At 39.4% G+C, this 14,926-nt stretch overlaps 1 protein-coding gene across 1 annotated transcript in view; it reads left to right on the top strand.

The window, feature by feature from the left end:
• The window catches only part of LOC111142177 (solute carrier family 41 member 2), a 115,909-nt gene that overhangs the window by 12,171 nt on the left and 88,812 nt on the right, over nt 1–14,926 (top strand). Inside the window, exon 2 of the mRNA XM_022495184.1 lies at nt 11,020–11,744. Within this exon, the coding sequence (XP_022350892.1) occupies nt 11,190–11,744 (555 nt within the window). The 5' untranslated portion in view covers nt 11,020–11,189. The remainder of the gene's footprint in view (nt 1–11,019; nt 11,745–14,926) is intronic.

Here is a 14,926-nt window from a genome sequence, read left to right on the forward strand (position 1 = left end):
TATGCAGTCAGCTAGTTTTTGGATATCAGTAGCTGAATCATGTCCATGACTGCTCAAGCTTTTGTGTTTGTTAGGGAATTATCAGGACCACCAATTTTACGGCAATTCAGTGCTACTAAAATGGCAGTTAATTGTCCTTTTGCTTCTCCCAGTTTTTCCTAACTTGCCAAGAAAGTTTGATATCACTCCCTCCTACCTAAATGAAACTTTTGTGAGTGCTTACATTCAGTTTAAGTCAAAGAACTCAAGATTTTTAAAAGAAGCTAATTATGTATTTTAGCCACAAAAAAGGGGGGGGGGAGCAGGAGATACTTTCATGGTACTTTAGAGGTGAGCCTTTTAACCAGGGAGGACAGTATTTGTGAAGTAGTGTGTCTTAAATTTCAGTTTATAAGTACTTAAAAAAAAAAAAAAAGATTTTATTTATTTATTTATTAGACAGTGAAAGACTGTGTGTGCATGGGTTTGGGGGGAAGGACAGAGGGAGAAGAAGAGAGAATCCTAAGCCTACGGGGCTCCCAGCACAGAGCCGGACATGGGGCTTGATCCCAGAACCCTGAGATCATGACCTGAGCCAAAAGCAAGAGTTGGGTGCTTAACCAACTGAAACACCAGACACCTCTCAGTTTCTAAGCACTTTTATTTATTTTTATTTTTTTTTTAGATTTTTATTTATTTATTTGACACACAGAGAGTGAGAGATCACAAGTAGGCAGAGAGGCAAGCAGAGAGAGAGAGAGAGGGAAGCAGTCTCCCTGCTGAGCAGAGAGCCCGATGCGGGGCTCTATCCCAAGACCGTGAGATCATGACCTGAGCTGAAGGCAGAGGCTTTAACCCACTGAGCCACCCAGGCGGCCCTTCTAAGCACTTTTAAAGGAGCTGAACAATGATAAAAATTTATAAGATACATAAATTACTATAACTCAGCTGTTGTTTGGACCAATTTGAGACTTACACTTAATAAAGTCTGTGGGATAGTTACTGAATGGGTTCACCTGCATTCCTTAGAATTGTTACTGTGGGCAGTTCCTATTCCTTGTTTAGCTGCAGGACATTAGCAGAAGACATTTGTATACTTTTTTTCTAGTTATCTATTCTTAACTGGATACAATGAATTATATACCTCTGCCAAGCAGCAATAGTGCATTTGGAATTCTTGAGATTTCTTTTACATCACCATACTGATTTCTCTTGAGGGCCAGGTGGTCTATTAAAATACCACAGGTAATGCAGCCTGGCCTTTCTGTCATGGGGGAATGGGCATTAGACAACCAAATGGATACTTTTCATTTTTAAAAATGTTTATCTTTTTTAAACTGTTAAGCGATAGGAAAATTGCTAACTATACTTTTGACATTTAATTTGACTATTCTTTCCTCTCTGTACCCTTAGTCTTACATTAATTTGGGTAGATTTCTTTGAGGTTGGATACTTTTATCATTGCCTGTTGAATGAGATGAAAGTTCCTGGGTGTTAGGAACATTTGGGTAGAAAGTAGAGAAGTGGAAAAGTTGAATAAAGGAAATTGTATTGAATAAAGGAAGCAGAGAAGAGAGAATAATTTACCTGGTTTGGGTAATCTAGTAGAAGGCACTGAGTCTGTGTGAAACATTAGGAACCCCAAATAAGCAATGTAGGAAGTAATCCATTTCAGTGGATGAAAATGATGAAATCAAAGGGCTAAAAATGGGAAATTATTTTAGTAATAGATGTAGGGCTAGCTTGAATGGAGAAGAAAGTTTTTCAGTATGAACTCAGTAGTTGAGCTGTCAAGGTCTCTGATATCCATAAATGGGATTAGAGTGTCCTCTGGATTCTGATGAGCACCCAAGGGAGGCAGGTTTGGCATGAGGTCACAGCAGAATGACAGAGAGTGGTGTCGGGGTGAACACAGGACAACCAGAGGGATATGTTTAGAGCTGTGTGGAATATGTGCTGATTTGATGGTAAATTCTTTGGGAAAAGGGAATTGTAGATAAGAAATGGAGAAGCTCAAACCATAAGTGACTCTTAATCTCACAAAACAAACTGAAGGTTGATGGGAGGGGGGTTCGGGGGGTGGGGTTATGGACATTGGGGAGGGTATGTGCTATGGTGAGTGCTGTGAAGTGTGTAAACCTGGCGATTCACAGACCTGTACCCCTGTGGATAAAAATATATGTTTATTAAAGAAAAAAAAAAAGAAATGGAGAAGCTGAGGTTCAGGTAATGAAACTGATACTTAAAAGTCTATTAAACATCATTTTTGCTTAAATGGAAGGAGTTAATCATTGATAGAGGTTGGTGAACATTTAAGTTTACACAGATTTAGTGCTTAAAATGAAAATAGTTAAAGAAAACTGAACAGCCATAAAGTCAACCTGCTGTTTGGGTCCTGCATAAACAACTTAAATAATTTGACATAATCCTTCTTTATGAACCGATTCTACGATTAGACAGTTAAGTACTTAATTGAGTATTCAAAAGAATGAGCAAATTTTTTTAAAGATTTTACTCATTTATTTGAGAGAGAGAGAGTGAGAGAGAGAATGAGAGGGGAGGAGTCAGAGCAGACTCCCCATGGAGCTGGGAGCCCGATGTGGGACTCGATCCTGGGACTCCGGGATCATGACCTGAGCCGAAGGCAGGTCATGAGCCACCCAGGTGGCCCCTGAACAAATATTTTTTGTGAAACAAGGAAACAGTTTATATATCAGCTGAGCTCTGGTTTTGTTTGCCATAACCTTCCTGAAGCTAATTTAACTGACCACCTAATACATCCTGTTTGGTTACTACCCGCTTTTGAATAACAAAACACAGAAGAGATATACTCAAAGAGAAAATGAAAGGAGCAGAGTACACACAATTTATACAAATATATACAGTTTATGTAAATATATTTATACAAATAGAAAATACCCACCTAATGGACAGATTTTGAGATTTTTGATTAAATGTTATAATACTGGTAACAGGAACTCAAAACATTTTTTTTATGGGAATATAACAAAGTATTAAGCTCTCATTTAATGCCTTTCTTAGTAAGGAGGCATGACAGGCCTGCCTCACAGCTCTGCCAGATTTTTCAAGTTTATCATTTAACCTTTGCAATGCAACAGGATGCTTCCTCCAGCACAAGGAGCAGATTTTCTCCGAGATAATGGTTTAGTAAATCAACACACATATAATACTCTATTTTTTTCCCAATTTTTAAAAACAAGCAATTTGAACATTAATGTTTTTCATTTTTGTAACTGAAGTTTAGTTCATAAGGGGTGTCTGGTATTTCTATTCCTTTAAATCAATCGGTCCCTGATGTGTCTCTGTAGACCAGGGCTGTCCCATGACAAAACTGTGGTGGGGATCATGGAGTGAATTCTTTATAAATCTCAGTGTATTCAGTGGAAAGGCTGTCTTTTAGTCCGAGATTTTGCCCCTTCTGCGTTCTTTTATTTTTTAAGTTTTAATTTATTCATTCATTTTAAGTAATTTCTTCCTCAAATGTGGTACTCGAACTCACAACCCCAAGATCAAGAGTCGCATGCTCTTCCAACCCAGCCAGCCAGGCGCCCCTCTCCTTCTACATTCTTGGTATTAAAATGTACACTTATTTTTAGAAAAAGATCATTTAAAAAATTCTAGATTTTGGGGGCGCCTGGGTGGCTCAATGGGTTAAGCCTCTGCCTTCAGCTTGGGTCATGATCCCGGGGTCCTGGGATCGAGCCCCGCATTGGGCTCTCTGCTCAGTGGGGAGCCTGCCTCCTCCTCTCTCTCTGCCTGCTTCTCTGCCTACTTGTGATCTCTGTCAAATAAATAAATAAAATCTTTAAAAAAAATTTTAGATTTTGTATATATATTTAATTTTTTCCGGTTTTATTGAGATATAATTGACATACGTCACTGTGTGAGTTTCAGGTTTACAGCGTAAAGGTTTGACTTATGAATATTGTGAAATAATTACCACAGTAAGTTTAGTTAAAATCTAACATGCCATATAGGTAGACTAAAAAGAAATGAGGGGGGAAAAAAACCCTTTTTCTCCTTGTGGGGAAACTGTTAAGATTTACTTTCTCAGCAAATTTTATATATCCTACAGCAGTGGTAACAATAGTCATCGTGTTGCAGATTATGTCCCTAGTACTTGTGTATCTTATAACAGGAAGTCTGTACTCTTTGCCCTCTTTCCTCAAATTCCCCCATCTGTTGCCCCCACCCCCACCACCAATCTCTGGTAACCACAAGTCTGATCTTCTTTTCTGTGAGTTTGGGGGTTTTGTTTTCTTTCTTGTCTTTTCTTTCTTTCTCTCTCTCTCTCTTTTTTAAGATTGTACATATAAATTAGATCATACGGTATTTCTGTTTCCCTTTTTGATTTATTTCACTTCATTTCATAATGCCCTCAGGGCCCATCCATATTGTCGCAAATGTCAGGATTTCCTTGATGTTGTTGTTGTTGTTTTTAATGGCTGAATAATCTATTAGGTGTTTATGTAATATATACATCACAACTTCTTTGTCCACTTGCCTGTCAGTGGACACTAGGTTGTTTCCATATTTTGGCTCTTGTAAATAATGGTGCTCTGGACACAGGAGTGCAGATATCTTTTCAAGTTATTATCTTTGTTTCCTTTGAATATGTTCCCAGAAGTGGAATGGCTAGGTCGTATAGTAGTTCTGTTTTTTCATTTTTTGAGGTTCGTCCATGTTGTTTTCCATAATGGCTGTACCAATTTACGGCCCTGCCAGCAGTGCATAAAGTTCCCTTTTCTTCACATTCTAGTCAGCATTTGTTTTCTTTTCTTCTTGATGATGGCCATTCTGATTATGAGATGGGAATGATTATTTTTCAAGATTTTTATTTATTTGAGAGAGAGCAGGAGCATGTGCGGGGGGGGGCAGGGAGGGGGGCCGGGGGGGAGAGAGAATCTCAAGCGGACTCCATGCTGAGCACCAAGCCCCACATGGTGCTCATTCGCATATGCTCAGATCATGACTGACCCGAAACCAAGAGTTGGCTCTAAACCAACTGATCCGCCCAAGGTGCCCCTTGGGAAAGATTGTTTTTAACTTGGTAAAATTCGAGGGGAAGTTTGGTTAATAAGATCTAAATGTTTGCAAACCACTGTTTTAAAACTCTAACCGTAGTTGGAACCCATAAGTGCTCAGTGTATCAGAGATTCACCTAAACTAAAGTAGGCAGGAATCTGTAGGCCAGAGTCCTTTTCTAAATATATATACTATTAGGATGCTTTTGTTAGATCATGCTGTGGTAATCATTCCGAATTCTTGGCGGCTTTCAACTATAAGCCTTTCTTTCTTTCTCACATTACATGTTGCCTGTGAGTTACTGTGGATTGGCTGCCGTAGCTGGGACTCTGCGCGTATCTTTGTCCCAGGATCCAGTCTGAAGAAGCAGCACTAACCTAGGATGTGCCAGTCTCATGACCGAGGGAAAAGGAGACAGAGCTGAACTGTTTCTGCTTGTAGGTGTTGCCACTGCTCTCCTTCCATTGGCCAATGCAAGTCACGTGGCCAAATCTGATGTCAGTGGAGATGAGGAAGTGTAACCCTCTCATGTACCTTCAAGTAAGGTGGCGACAGGTGGAGATCAGTCTCTTAATGGAGGGTGGCAATAATGGGAGTAAGATAAAATCTACAGTATCACGCATACTGAAACGCTCATGTAGTGTATATATGAATAAAGGAGAGTAATTAACAGGTATTCAGTCAAGCTGAAAAAATGGCAACCAATACCTTTGAAGCCCGCTGTCTGCTTTTATACCACTTAGCCAAATATAACCATTCTCTTGAAATTTGTGTCTGTCATGACTTTCATGTATTCCAGTGTGTGAATATCCCACAATTTAGGTTTTGGGTCTTGAGTTAATTCCATTTTTTTTGCTAGTATGAAAATGCTGCTGAGGACATTTTTTGTGTGTCTCCTGGTGTACCATGCAAGAGTCTCTTCGGGGCATGAACTTAGGGTGGAATTGCTGGCATGTGGGGCATATGCATCTTTAATTTTAGTAGATAATGCCCATTGTTTTCCAAAACAGTATAATAACGTTTACTGTCCCACTAGTAGTGTTTAATGTATTACCAGTGCTCATGTCCTTGTTCACATTTGAAAGTCTGACAACATCTCCTTTTTAGTATAGGGAATATAAATCAGATTCTTTTTTTTTTTAAGATTTTATTTATTTATTTGAGAGAGAGAGAGCATGAGCTGGAGAGAAGGTCAGAGGGAGAAGCAGACTCCCTGTGGAGCTGGGAGCCCTATGCAGGACTGGATCCCAGGACTCCAGGATCATGACCTGAGCCAAAGGCAGTTGCTTAACCAACTGAGCCACCCAGGTGCCCTATAAATCAGATTCTTTTTTTTTTTTTTTTTTTGAATGTACAGGGAGGTGCTCCTCCGACTTTCATATGTACTCAAATTACTTGGGGATGTATTAACATGGTAGGTTTTGATTCATAGATTGGAGTAGGGCTTGGAGCTGAAATTCTGCATTTCTAACAGGCTCCTGGGTGATGCCGATGCTGCTGGACCACAAACCGTACTCTGAGCAACAAGGATCCAAGGCACTAAAATAAAGTTGCCCCTGTGTTGGCTGTGCATAGCACCTAAAGAGTCTTTGGAACACAGCTGCTAAGTAATAGTATTTGATACAGCCACTCAGTAGAGGGTTTTTGAATCATGCCTCATATTTGCAACTTCTGTTTTTTGTAAATATTGGCCATTGTGAGTAGAGTAGCAGATTCTTTGTTTTTAGAGATTTGCTTCTTTGTAACTGACACGCAGAAGTTCTAAAGACGCTGTTTCTTCTCAACTAGGTTAGATTAATATAACCTACTAAGTATCTCCACTGACATTCTTTAAATACCTTAAAGCGAGGGAAGACTTTGCCAAATTCTGTTTAGTTATTTTTAAAATTATTGCCTGTTTTTAGTCATACATGGGTAAATCGTATAGAGCAACAGATTTTTATTTGGTGGTATATATGTACATTACTCATCTTACATCCATCACAAAGTATTTTGATTATAATCCATTATTCAGTGAGTTCCCAAGTGCTTTCTTTAAAAGAAGAAAGTTTAAGGAGTCTTTAAGGGAGGTAATGGAACTTGTCGGTAAGCAAGCATTAGGCTAATTGATGATCACTCAGTAACTGGATGAAGTGAAGGATAAAATAAAAATAAACACATTTCTCAGTGCAAAATAGTGATATGTAGTCTAGGGCATGCACCTATAACAAGATAATCCCTACTAATTCCAAATTGCATTATTTTTTTAAAAAGCTGTTAGGATAGAAACGCCACTCAGACTAGCTTTCTCATTGTGGAGTTATTGGTCCAAATAATTGGGAACAACAGGGCCGGAATGAGCTTTACATACATGAAGTAGAGGTTCTAATTGTTACGAGACTCATTTCCTGGCTTTGATTCTCTCTTTCTGTGGATCCTCTTTTAATGTGGATGGTTTCACTTCAAGTGGTAGTGATGGTGGTGGTGGTGGTGGTGGTAGAGGGGACTTTTTGAGCTGGAAAAGAAAATGGTAGCTTCAGGATGATGTCACTTCGAAGAGAAGTGAGAAAACTCTTCCAGAGGCCTTCCACTCTAAAGTAACCTTGTAACTTACTCACTCTTCATTAAATCAGCTGTTTCCTTTATAGCCCTTATCACAGATTCCACAAATTATCTCCTTTGTTTGCTCACCTGGTGGTTTATCCTCCCCACTACAAGTTAAAATCCATTAGAAGCAGGAATGGTGACTTTTGTTAATTTGGTGTAACTCCAGCATCTCGTGGTCACTCGGGAAATAGTAAGAAAACAGATATATGAAAAGGGGGAGGACTTAGGTCCTGCTTGGGCCACTTGTCATTGTGTGGTCTGGTGGGTAGGATACTGCCTCCCAGAAAAAGGCAGCCCCATGAATGGAGCCTTGGGCTGGATTTCAACCCTCCTTCATGGTCTCTTTGCACAGAGACCCTGGTTGAGTATCCATCTTCCATTTCCGAATTGTTTATGCTGACGTGAGGATACTAGGAGCGGAAGTATGAGCTGGACGTATCTTTGCATCTGGATCCTGCTTGGCCAACTCTGTGTTGACTATGTGCCTAGCCATGCCCTATAAATATTCTAACAGCAATGACTTGTCTTGGGAAATTCCTCTTTTTTATTCCCCTTCCCTCCCCTTCATTTTTCTATCTAGTGTTAGTTGATCACGTTTCCCCAGTTCTCTGCATTTCCGTTTTGATCAACTGTATAATTCTAGTTCAAAAGGAGGAAGAAACTGCCTGTATCCATCACAGGCCCTTCAGTAGTATAGACTTGTCTTAAAGTTCAACCCCTTTGAGGTTTGTTTTATATTTCATTTAATTGAAGATCTCCTTGAGGCAGTGAAATGCTTGCCCTTTAAAAAGACACAAATGGGGAGGGGAGGCTGAGTGGCTCCGTCCGTTAAGCATCTACCTTTGGCTCAGGTCATGGGGTCCCAGAGTCCTGGGATCAAGCCCCACGGCTGGCTCCCTGCTTGGCAGAGAGCCTGCTTCTCCTTCTCCTCCCTGCTTGTGTTCTCTCTCACTACCTCTGTCTCTGTCTCTCTCAAATAGATTAAAAAAAAAAAAAAACTTAAAAAAAAAGACACAATGGGTTGAAGAACAGAACCCTCTCGATCTAGTCATCTAAGCGTTCTGGGAATCTCATTAGTTCCAGAAGTACAGCTGAGCCTCTCCACTCATGGGAGGTTCTCAGGCAGCTGTTCTGGTCATCTCTCTCTTCCTGGGACTACTTGGTTTCTCCTCGGCTTTACTCTGGACATTGGTTCCATTCATCCGATTTTCTTCAAACACCACCTTTTTCTGTATACCGATCAACCTGCAAGTGGTGGAAAATGGCAGCTAGTACTTGATCTACTCATTGGATTCTCAGGGCAAGTTTACAAGAAATCTGCACCATAATTGCTTGGGAAATTTAAAAAGAAAGATGTACAGATATTCCAAGTCCGTAGGTTTGGGGTCCTAGAATCTATTTTAAGATATTTCCCAGTAGGAATTCCAAGACTTCTCCACAATCACAAGAGGGAAGGAAGGAAAGAGAGTAAATGATGAAGTGGATGAGACAGGCCTTATTAGCACCTGCTACATAGCTCTGTTTGCCCTTCCTTGCTATCTTTTGTTTGCCATTCCTTGCTGTTGATCTTCCTGTCCAAGGAGTGGGGATGGACAGTCTAAGGAATTGGCAATAAACATTGAAGGATGTAATAATTTTCATTAAAAGCAGCAATACTGACAGCAGTTAATTCTTAGTCTTGCTGGGTGGGTAGGCAGTGCAGTTGAGCGGTGGGATCATGTACCCATTATCAAATAAGTGCCAATTTCGTGATCTCGAATGCTCTTGGACATACAAGGCAGGCCTGGGTGTCCCTGACCTGAGGTCTTTAGACCTACTGCGGTAGACATCTTTGAAAGCCTCTGTGTCTATGGCAACACTGTCCAAATATTCGGGCTCTCTACCTGGGTGCGTGGTGTATGACCTCCAGCCTCAGTGTCCATCGCTATCCAACTAGCTACAGTGTGTGTCTGTGTCTCTTAGTTTCAAGTCTTTAGAGAGAATGTGGTCACTGGCCAGCCACTCAGGGGCATACTCTGGGATTGAAGGTCAGAGCAGACTTTGAGAAGAGTGTTAAGTAGTAAGTGCATCATAAGCTTTCTTTTGGTTGGCTTGCAAAGTAGAGCATTTAGTGAGTATCTGTAATCTCTTTTCATTTTGGTTATTTGGTAGATAACAGAGATTGTATTCCTCAATCAATTATAATGAATTGTGCAAATATGACTCCAACCTACTTTTATATGTGAAATAAATCCCTGACGAGTATTCAGAATATTTACCAAGTATTTTTATGGCACATCCTATCATTGTCTCATATTTTTTTTAAAGATTTTATTTATTCATTTGTTAGAGAGAGAGAGCATGAGCACAGGCAGACAGAGTGGTAGGCAGAGGCAGAGGGAGAAGCAGGCTCCCCGCCGAGCAAGGAGCCCGATGCGGGACTCGATCCCAGGACGCTGGGATCATGACCTGAGCCGAAGGCAGCCGTCCAACCAACTGAGCCACCCAGGCGTCCCTCATTGTCTCATATTTTAATAAAAATAACATTTTGATAAAATACATATTACATTAAGTCGTAAATAAAGTAACTGTTTAAAATATAATGCCATATACTTTACCTCTTATTATGTACTGACATATGTGAAGAGTTGTAACAATTTGATTCTGAGACCTTTGTACAGTAATAGAAGCCATCAGTTAAAGTATTTGAGCGCGAGAGAGAATGTGCGCATGCGTGTGCATGCTTCTGACTGGGTGGGGCGCAGAGGGCAAGAAACTTCAAGCCAGCTCCCTGCTGAGCGTGGAGTCCCTACAAGGGCTTGATCTTCCCACCCATGAAATCATGACCTGAGCCTAAACCACAAAGTCAGTCATTTAACCACTGAGCCACCCAGGTGCCCCAGAAGCCATCACTTTATTTAATAAATTTGTCCACTGTAAAACTTTAGCGACTTGATGGTTTTACATAGGCATCAATTAGGTAGAGTGTGCAACAATGAAAGACACTTTAAATAAAGATTGAGCACAGGGGCGCCTGGGTGGCTCAGTGGGTTGGGCCGCTGCCTTCGGCTCAGGTCATGATCTCAGGGTCCTGGGATCGAGCCCCGCATCGGGCTCTCTGCTCAGCAGAAAGCCTGCTTCCCTTCCTCTCTCTTTGCCTGCCTCTCTGCCTACTTGTGATCTCTCTCTGTCAAATAAATTTAAAAAAAAATCTTAAAAAAAAAAAAAAAGATTGAGCACAATTTCTCTGTACTATGTTTCTGTTTACAGAATAGCTGTGTGGCTCAAAACAGTTATGTGTTTAAGCCCACAAAGTATAGTGTCATCACCTTAGGGTTGGTTTAAGAACATGTGTGTTTTATATGAGAATCTTAAGTATCAAGATCGTTAATCTGATTTTTAAAAATTATTTTATCTTCTTCTTTTCAGATCCAGTCCCTCTGTGGAACTTCTAAACACCTTTTATTAGTAGAAACATTATTTCCTACAAAATGAAGTCAACATCTTAATTTAAACCAGCATTTGTGTGGTTCTGATTTACCTACAATGGTTCATAAAGCTTGAGATCTCAGGAGTACAGGGTCTTTTGCGATGACAATATGACTAATAGCAAAGGAAGATCTATTACTAATAACACAAGTAGTGGTCCAAGTAGTGGAGGAGGTTTAGTAGACTGGACTTTAGGCTTAAATACAATTCAGTCTGATAAGTTTTTAAACTTGTTGTTGAGTATGGTTCCAGTAATTTATCAGAAAAACCAGGAAGATAGGCACAAGAAAGCAAATGGCGTTTGGCAAGATGGATTATCAACAGCAGCACAGACTTTTAGCAATCGATCTGAGCAGCACATGGAGTTTCACAGTTTCTCAGAGCAGCCTTTTCATGGCAATAATGGGCACACACCCACAAGCTGTAGCCCCAAGTATGATGACTATGCCGACTACAATTACTGTGATGGAAGGGGCACTGCAGAAGCTGCTTCCATGTTGCAGAATGAAGACGCATCTAGTGATGGGGATGAAGACGCCATTGTGGAGGCAAACCAGAAATCACCCAAGGAATCCAGCGGTGTCATGGCGCTGCAAATACTGGTACCATTTCTGCTAGCTGGTTTTGGAACAGTGTCAGCAGGCATGGTTTTGGATATAGTGCAGGTGGGTTTATCTCTTTGTTTATCTTCACTGCTTTTGTTGCGGGCAGCATTTTGCATAGGTTACTAATCTCAGACGTTTACTTTAGATGGAATTTATCCCTCAGTGAAATGAAGGGATGCTGCCCGGAGCAGAGAATCTGCTGTTTTTAGGTGTTTTTTTGTTTGTTTTCCTTTAGAGGTTCTAAGAGAATAGTCTCATTCTGACTGTCAGGTGACTCTACATAAAGGATTACAATGATAAAGTAATCCCCAAATGGGTACAGTGCAAAACCCAATAAATGTTACATTTAAATACTTCTTTATTTTTAAAATAAAAACATGTTAAAATGAATTCAGACAGTGCAGAGTATTAAATAAAAGATAAAAAAAATCTTTCCTCGTTCTCTTCACACCAAACTCTCTCCCCCTCCAGAGGTTATCATCATTAAGAGTTTGTTGTGTTTACTTGCAGACATTTTTCTCTGCCTACATATATACCCATGTGCAGGGTTTCTTTTTCAGAAAAAAATGAAATACTGTATATATTTTTCTGTACCTTATTTTCATTGCTTAATAATATACCTAGACATCTTTCCAAACCAATAGCAAGGATGTTCTGTGTTATAAAATGAGAACTTCATATTCCATTGTGTGGACATACTAAAATTTACTTATTCACTCTCCCATGCTAAGACTACAATGAATACCCTTGTAAATGTATCGTTATGCACTTACACTAATATTTTCATAGGATAGATTTTAAAAATGGGATTACTGGGGGTTAGGGTAGGTGTAGGTATTTAAAATTTTATAGATATGGGGAGATCTGGGTGGCTCAGTCATTAAGCGTCTGCCTTCAGCTCAGGTCATGATCCCAGGGTCCTGGGATTGAGCCCCGCATCAGGCTCTCTGCTCAGCGAGGAGCCTGCTTCCTCCTCTCTCTCTGCCTGCTTCTCTGCCTACTTGTGATCTCTGTCTGTCAAATAAATAAATAAATAAAATATTTTTAAAAATTAAAAAATAAAAAATAAAATTTTGTAGATAGCATCAGATTGACTTTCAAAAAGATTGCAAAAGTATTTATACTCCTACCATCAATGTAGAAGTACTTTTATTTTTTCATGTCCTTATGAGTGTTGAATATTCTTGCTCATTTTCATCATTGGTAATTGATAGGGAAATGTTTTCATATTTTAATTAACATTCTTCAGTTATTATTAATAGTTTAGCATGTTTTCATATGTCTGGTGGCCATTCTTAGTTCTTCTGTGACTATTTCTTCTATGAAATGCTTTTCTGTATCTACTGTTCATTTTAAAAATGTATATGCTACTTACTAATTTGTAGGAATTCTTACTGTGGTATGGTTACAGAATTACCCATTATATAATTATCTTTCTAAAGTAGTAAGTTGTTAAAGTGTGGCATTCTGTTACTACAAGTTTTCATTCATCAATCAGAGAAAGATTGGCTTTGGGAAAGTGTTAGATAATATTTATGTGCCCTTGTCTTTCATTGCTTGCTCCCTGAAAGAAATCTCATCATTTGTGACACCAAAAAACTTTTTAATATAACATCTTTATCTAAATGGAAAACATACATAAATAGAAACCATTTTTCTACCATTAGTTAGAGAAAGGATATTAAAAAAATTGTCTTAAGATGTATATTGAATTTTTACAACAATCAGACAAGAAAAAAGAAAGAAAGAGCATCCAAATTGGTAAGGAAGAAGTAAGACATTCACTACTTGCAGGAGACATGATACTATATATAGAAAACCCTTAAGACTCCACCAAAACTACTACTATTGATAAATGAAATCAGTAAAGTCACAGGATACAGAATTAATAATTAATCTGTTGTATTTCTATATGCTAATAATAGCAGAAAGAGGAATTAAGAAAACAATCCCATTTACAATTGTACCAAAAGTAATAAAGTACCTATTATTAAACAACCAAGGAAGTGAAAGACCTGTACTCTGAAAACTATAGAACACTGGTGAAAGAAATAGAAGATGACACAAACAAATGGAAAGATACCCCGTGCCTAGGGATTAGAAGAACCAGTATTGTTAAAGTGTCCGTAATACCCAAAAGCAATCTACAGATAGAATGCAGTCCTTATCAAAATTCTAGCAGCTTTTTTTCAGAGAACTAGAACAAATAGTACTAAAGTTTATATGGAAACACAAAGACGCTGAATAGTCAAAGCAACCTTGAAAAAGAAGAACAAAGCTTGTAGGTGTCACAATCCCAGATTTTAAGATACACTACAAAGCTGTAGTCATCAAAACAGGGGACACCTGGCTGGCTCAGTCAGTAGAGCATGAGACTCTTGATCTCAGGGTCATGAGTTCAAGCCCCGCATTGGGAGTAGGGTTTACTTAAGAAAAAAAGAAGAAGAATGGTACTGGCATAAAAATAGACATACAGATCAATGGAACAGAATAGAGAGCCCAGAAACAAACCCATGCTTACACGGTCAATTAACCTGTGACAAAGGAGGGAAGAATATACAGTGGAGAAAAGATGGTCTCTTCAGTGAAAGGTGGTATGAAAACTGGACAGCTACATGCAGAAGAGTGAAACTGGGCCACTTTCTCACACCGTACCGAAAAATAAACTCAAAATGGATTAAAAACCTAAAGGTGAGGGCGCCTGGGTGGCTCAGTGGGTTAAGCCGCTGTCTTCGGCTCAGGTCATGATCTCAGGGTCCTGGGATGGAGTCCCGCATCGGGCTCTCTGCTCAGCAGGGAGCCTGCTTCTCTCTCTCTCTCTCTCTCTCTCTCTGCCTGCCTCTCTGTCTACTTGTGATCTCTCTCTCTGTCAAATAAATAAATAAAATCTTTAAAAAAAAAAAAAAAAACCTAAAGGTGAGACCTGAAATCATAAAACTCCTAGAAGAGAGCACAAGCAGTAATTTATCTGACATTGGCCAGAGAATCATTTTTCTAGATGTGTCTCCTCAGACAAGGGAAACAAAAGCAAAATTAAACTATTGGGCCTACACCAAATAAAGAGCTTTTGCACAGTGAAGGAAACCATCAACAAAACAAAAAGGCAACTGAATGGGAGAAGATATTTGCAAATGATGTCCAGTATGAGGTTAATATCCAAACTATATGAAGAACACAACTCAACACCAAAAGCATTAAATTAAATTAAAAATGGGCACTGGAGGGGTGCCTGGGTGGCTCAG

This window comes from Enhydra lutris, unplaced genomic scaffold, assembly GCF_002288905.1.
Source record: "Enhydra lutris kenyoni isolate GAN:26980312 unplaced genomic scaffold, ASM228890v2 scaffoldscaffold7, whole genome shotgun sequence".
NCBI classification, from domain to species: Eukaryota; Metazoa; Chordata; class Mammalia; order Carnivora; family Mustelidae; genus Enhydra; species Enhydra lutris.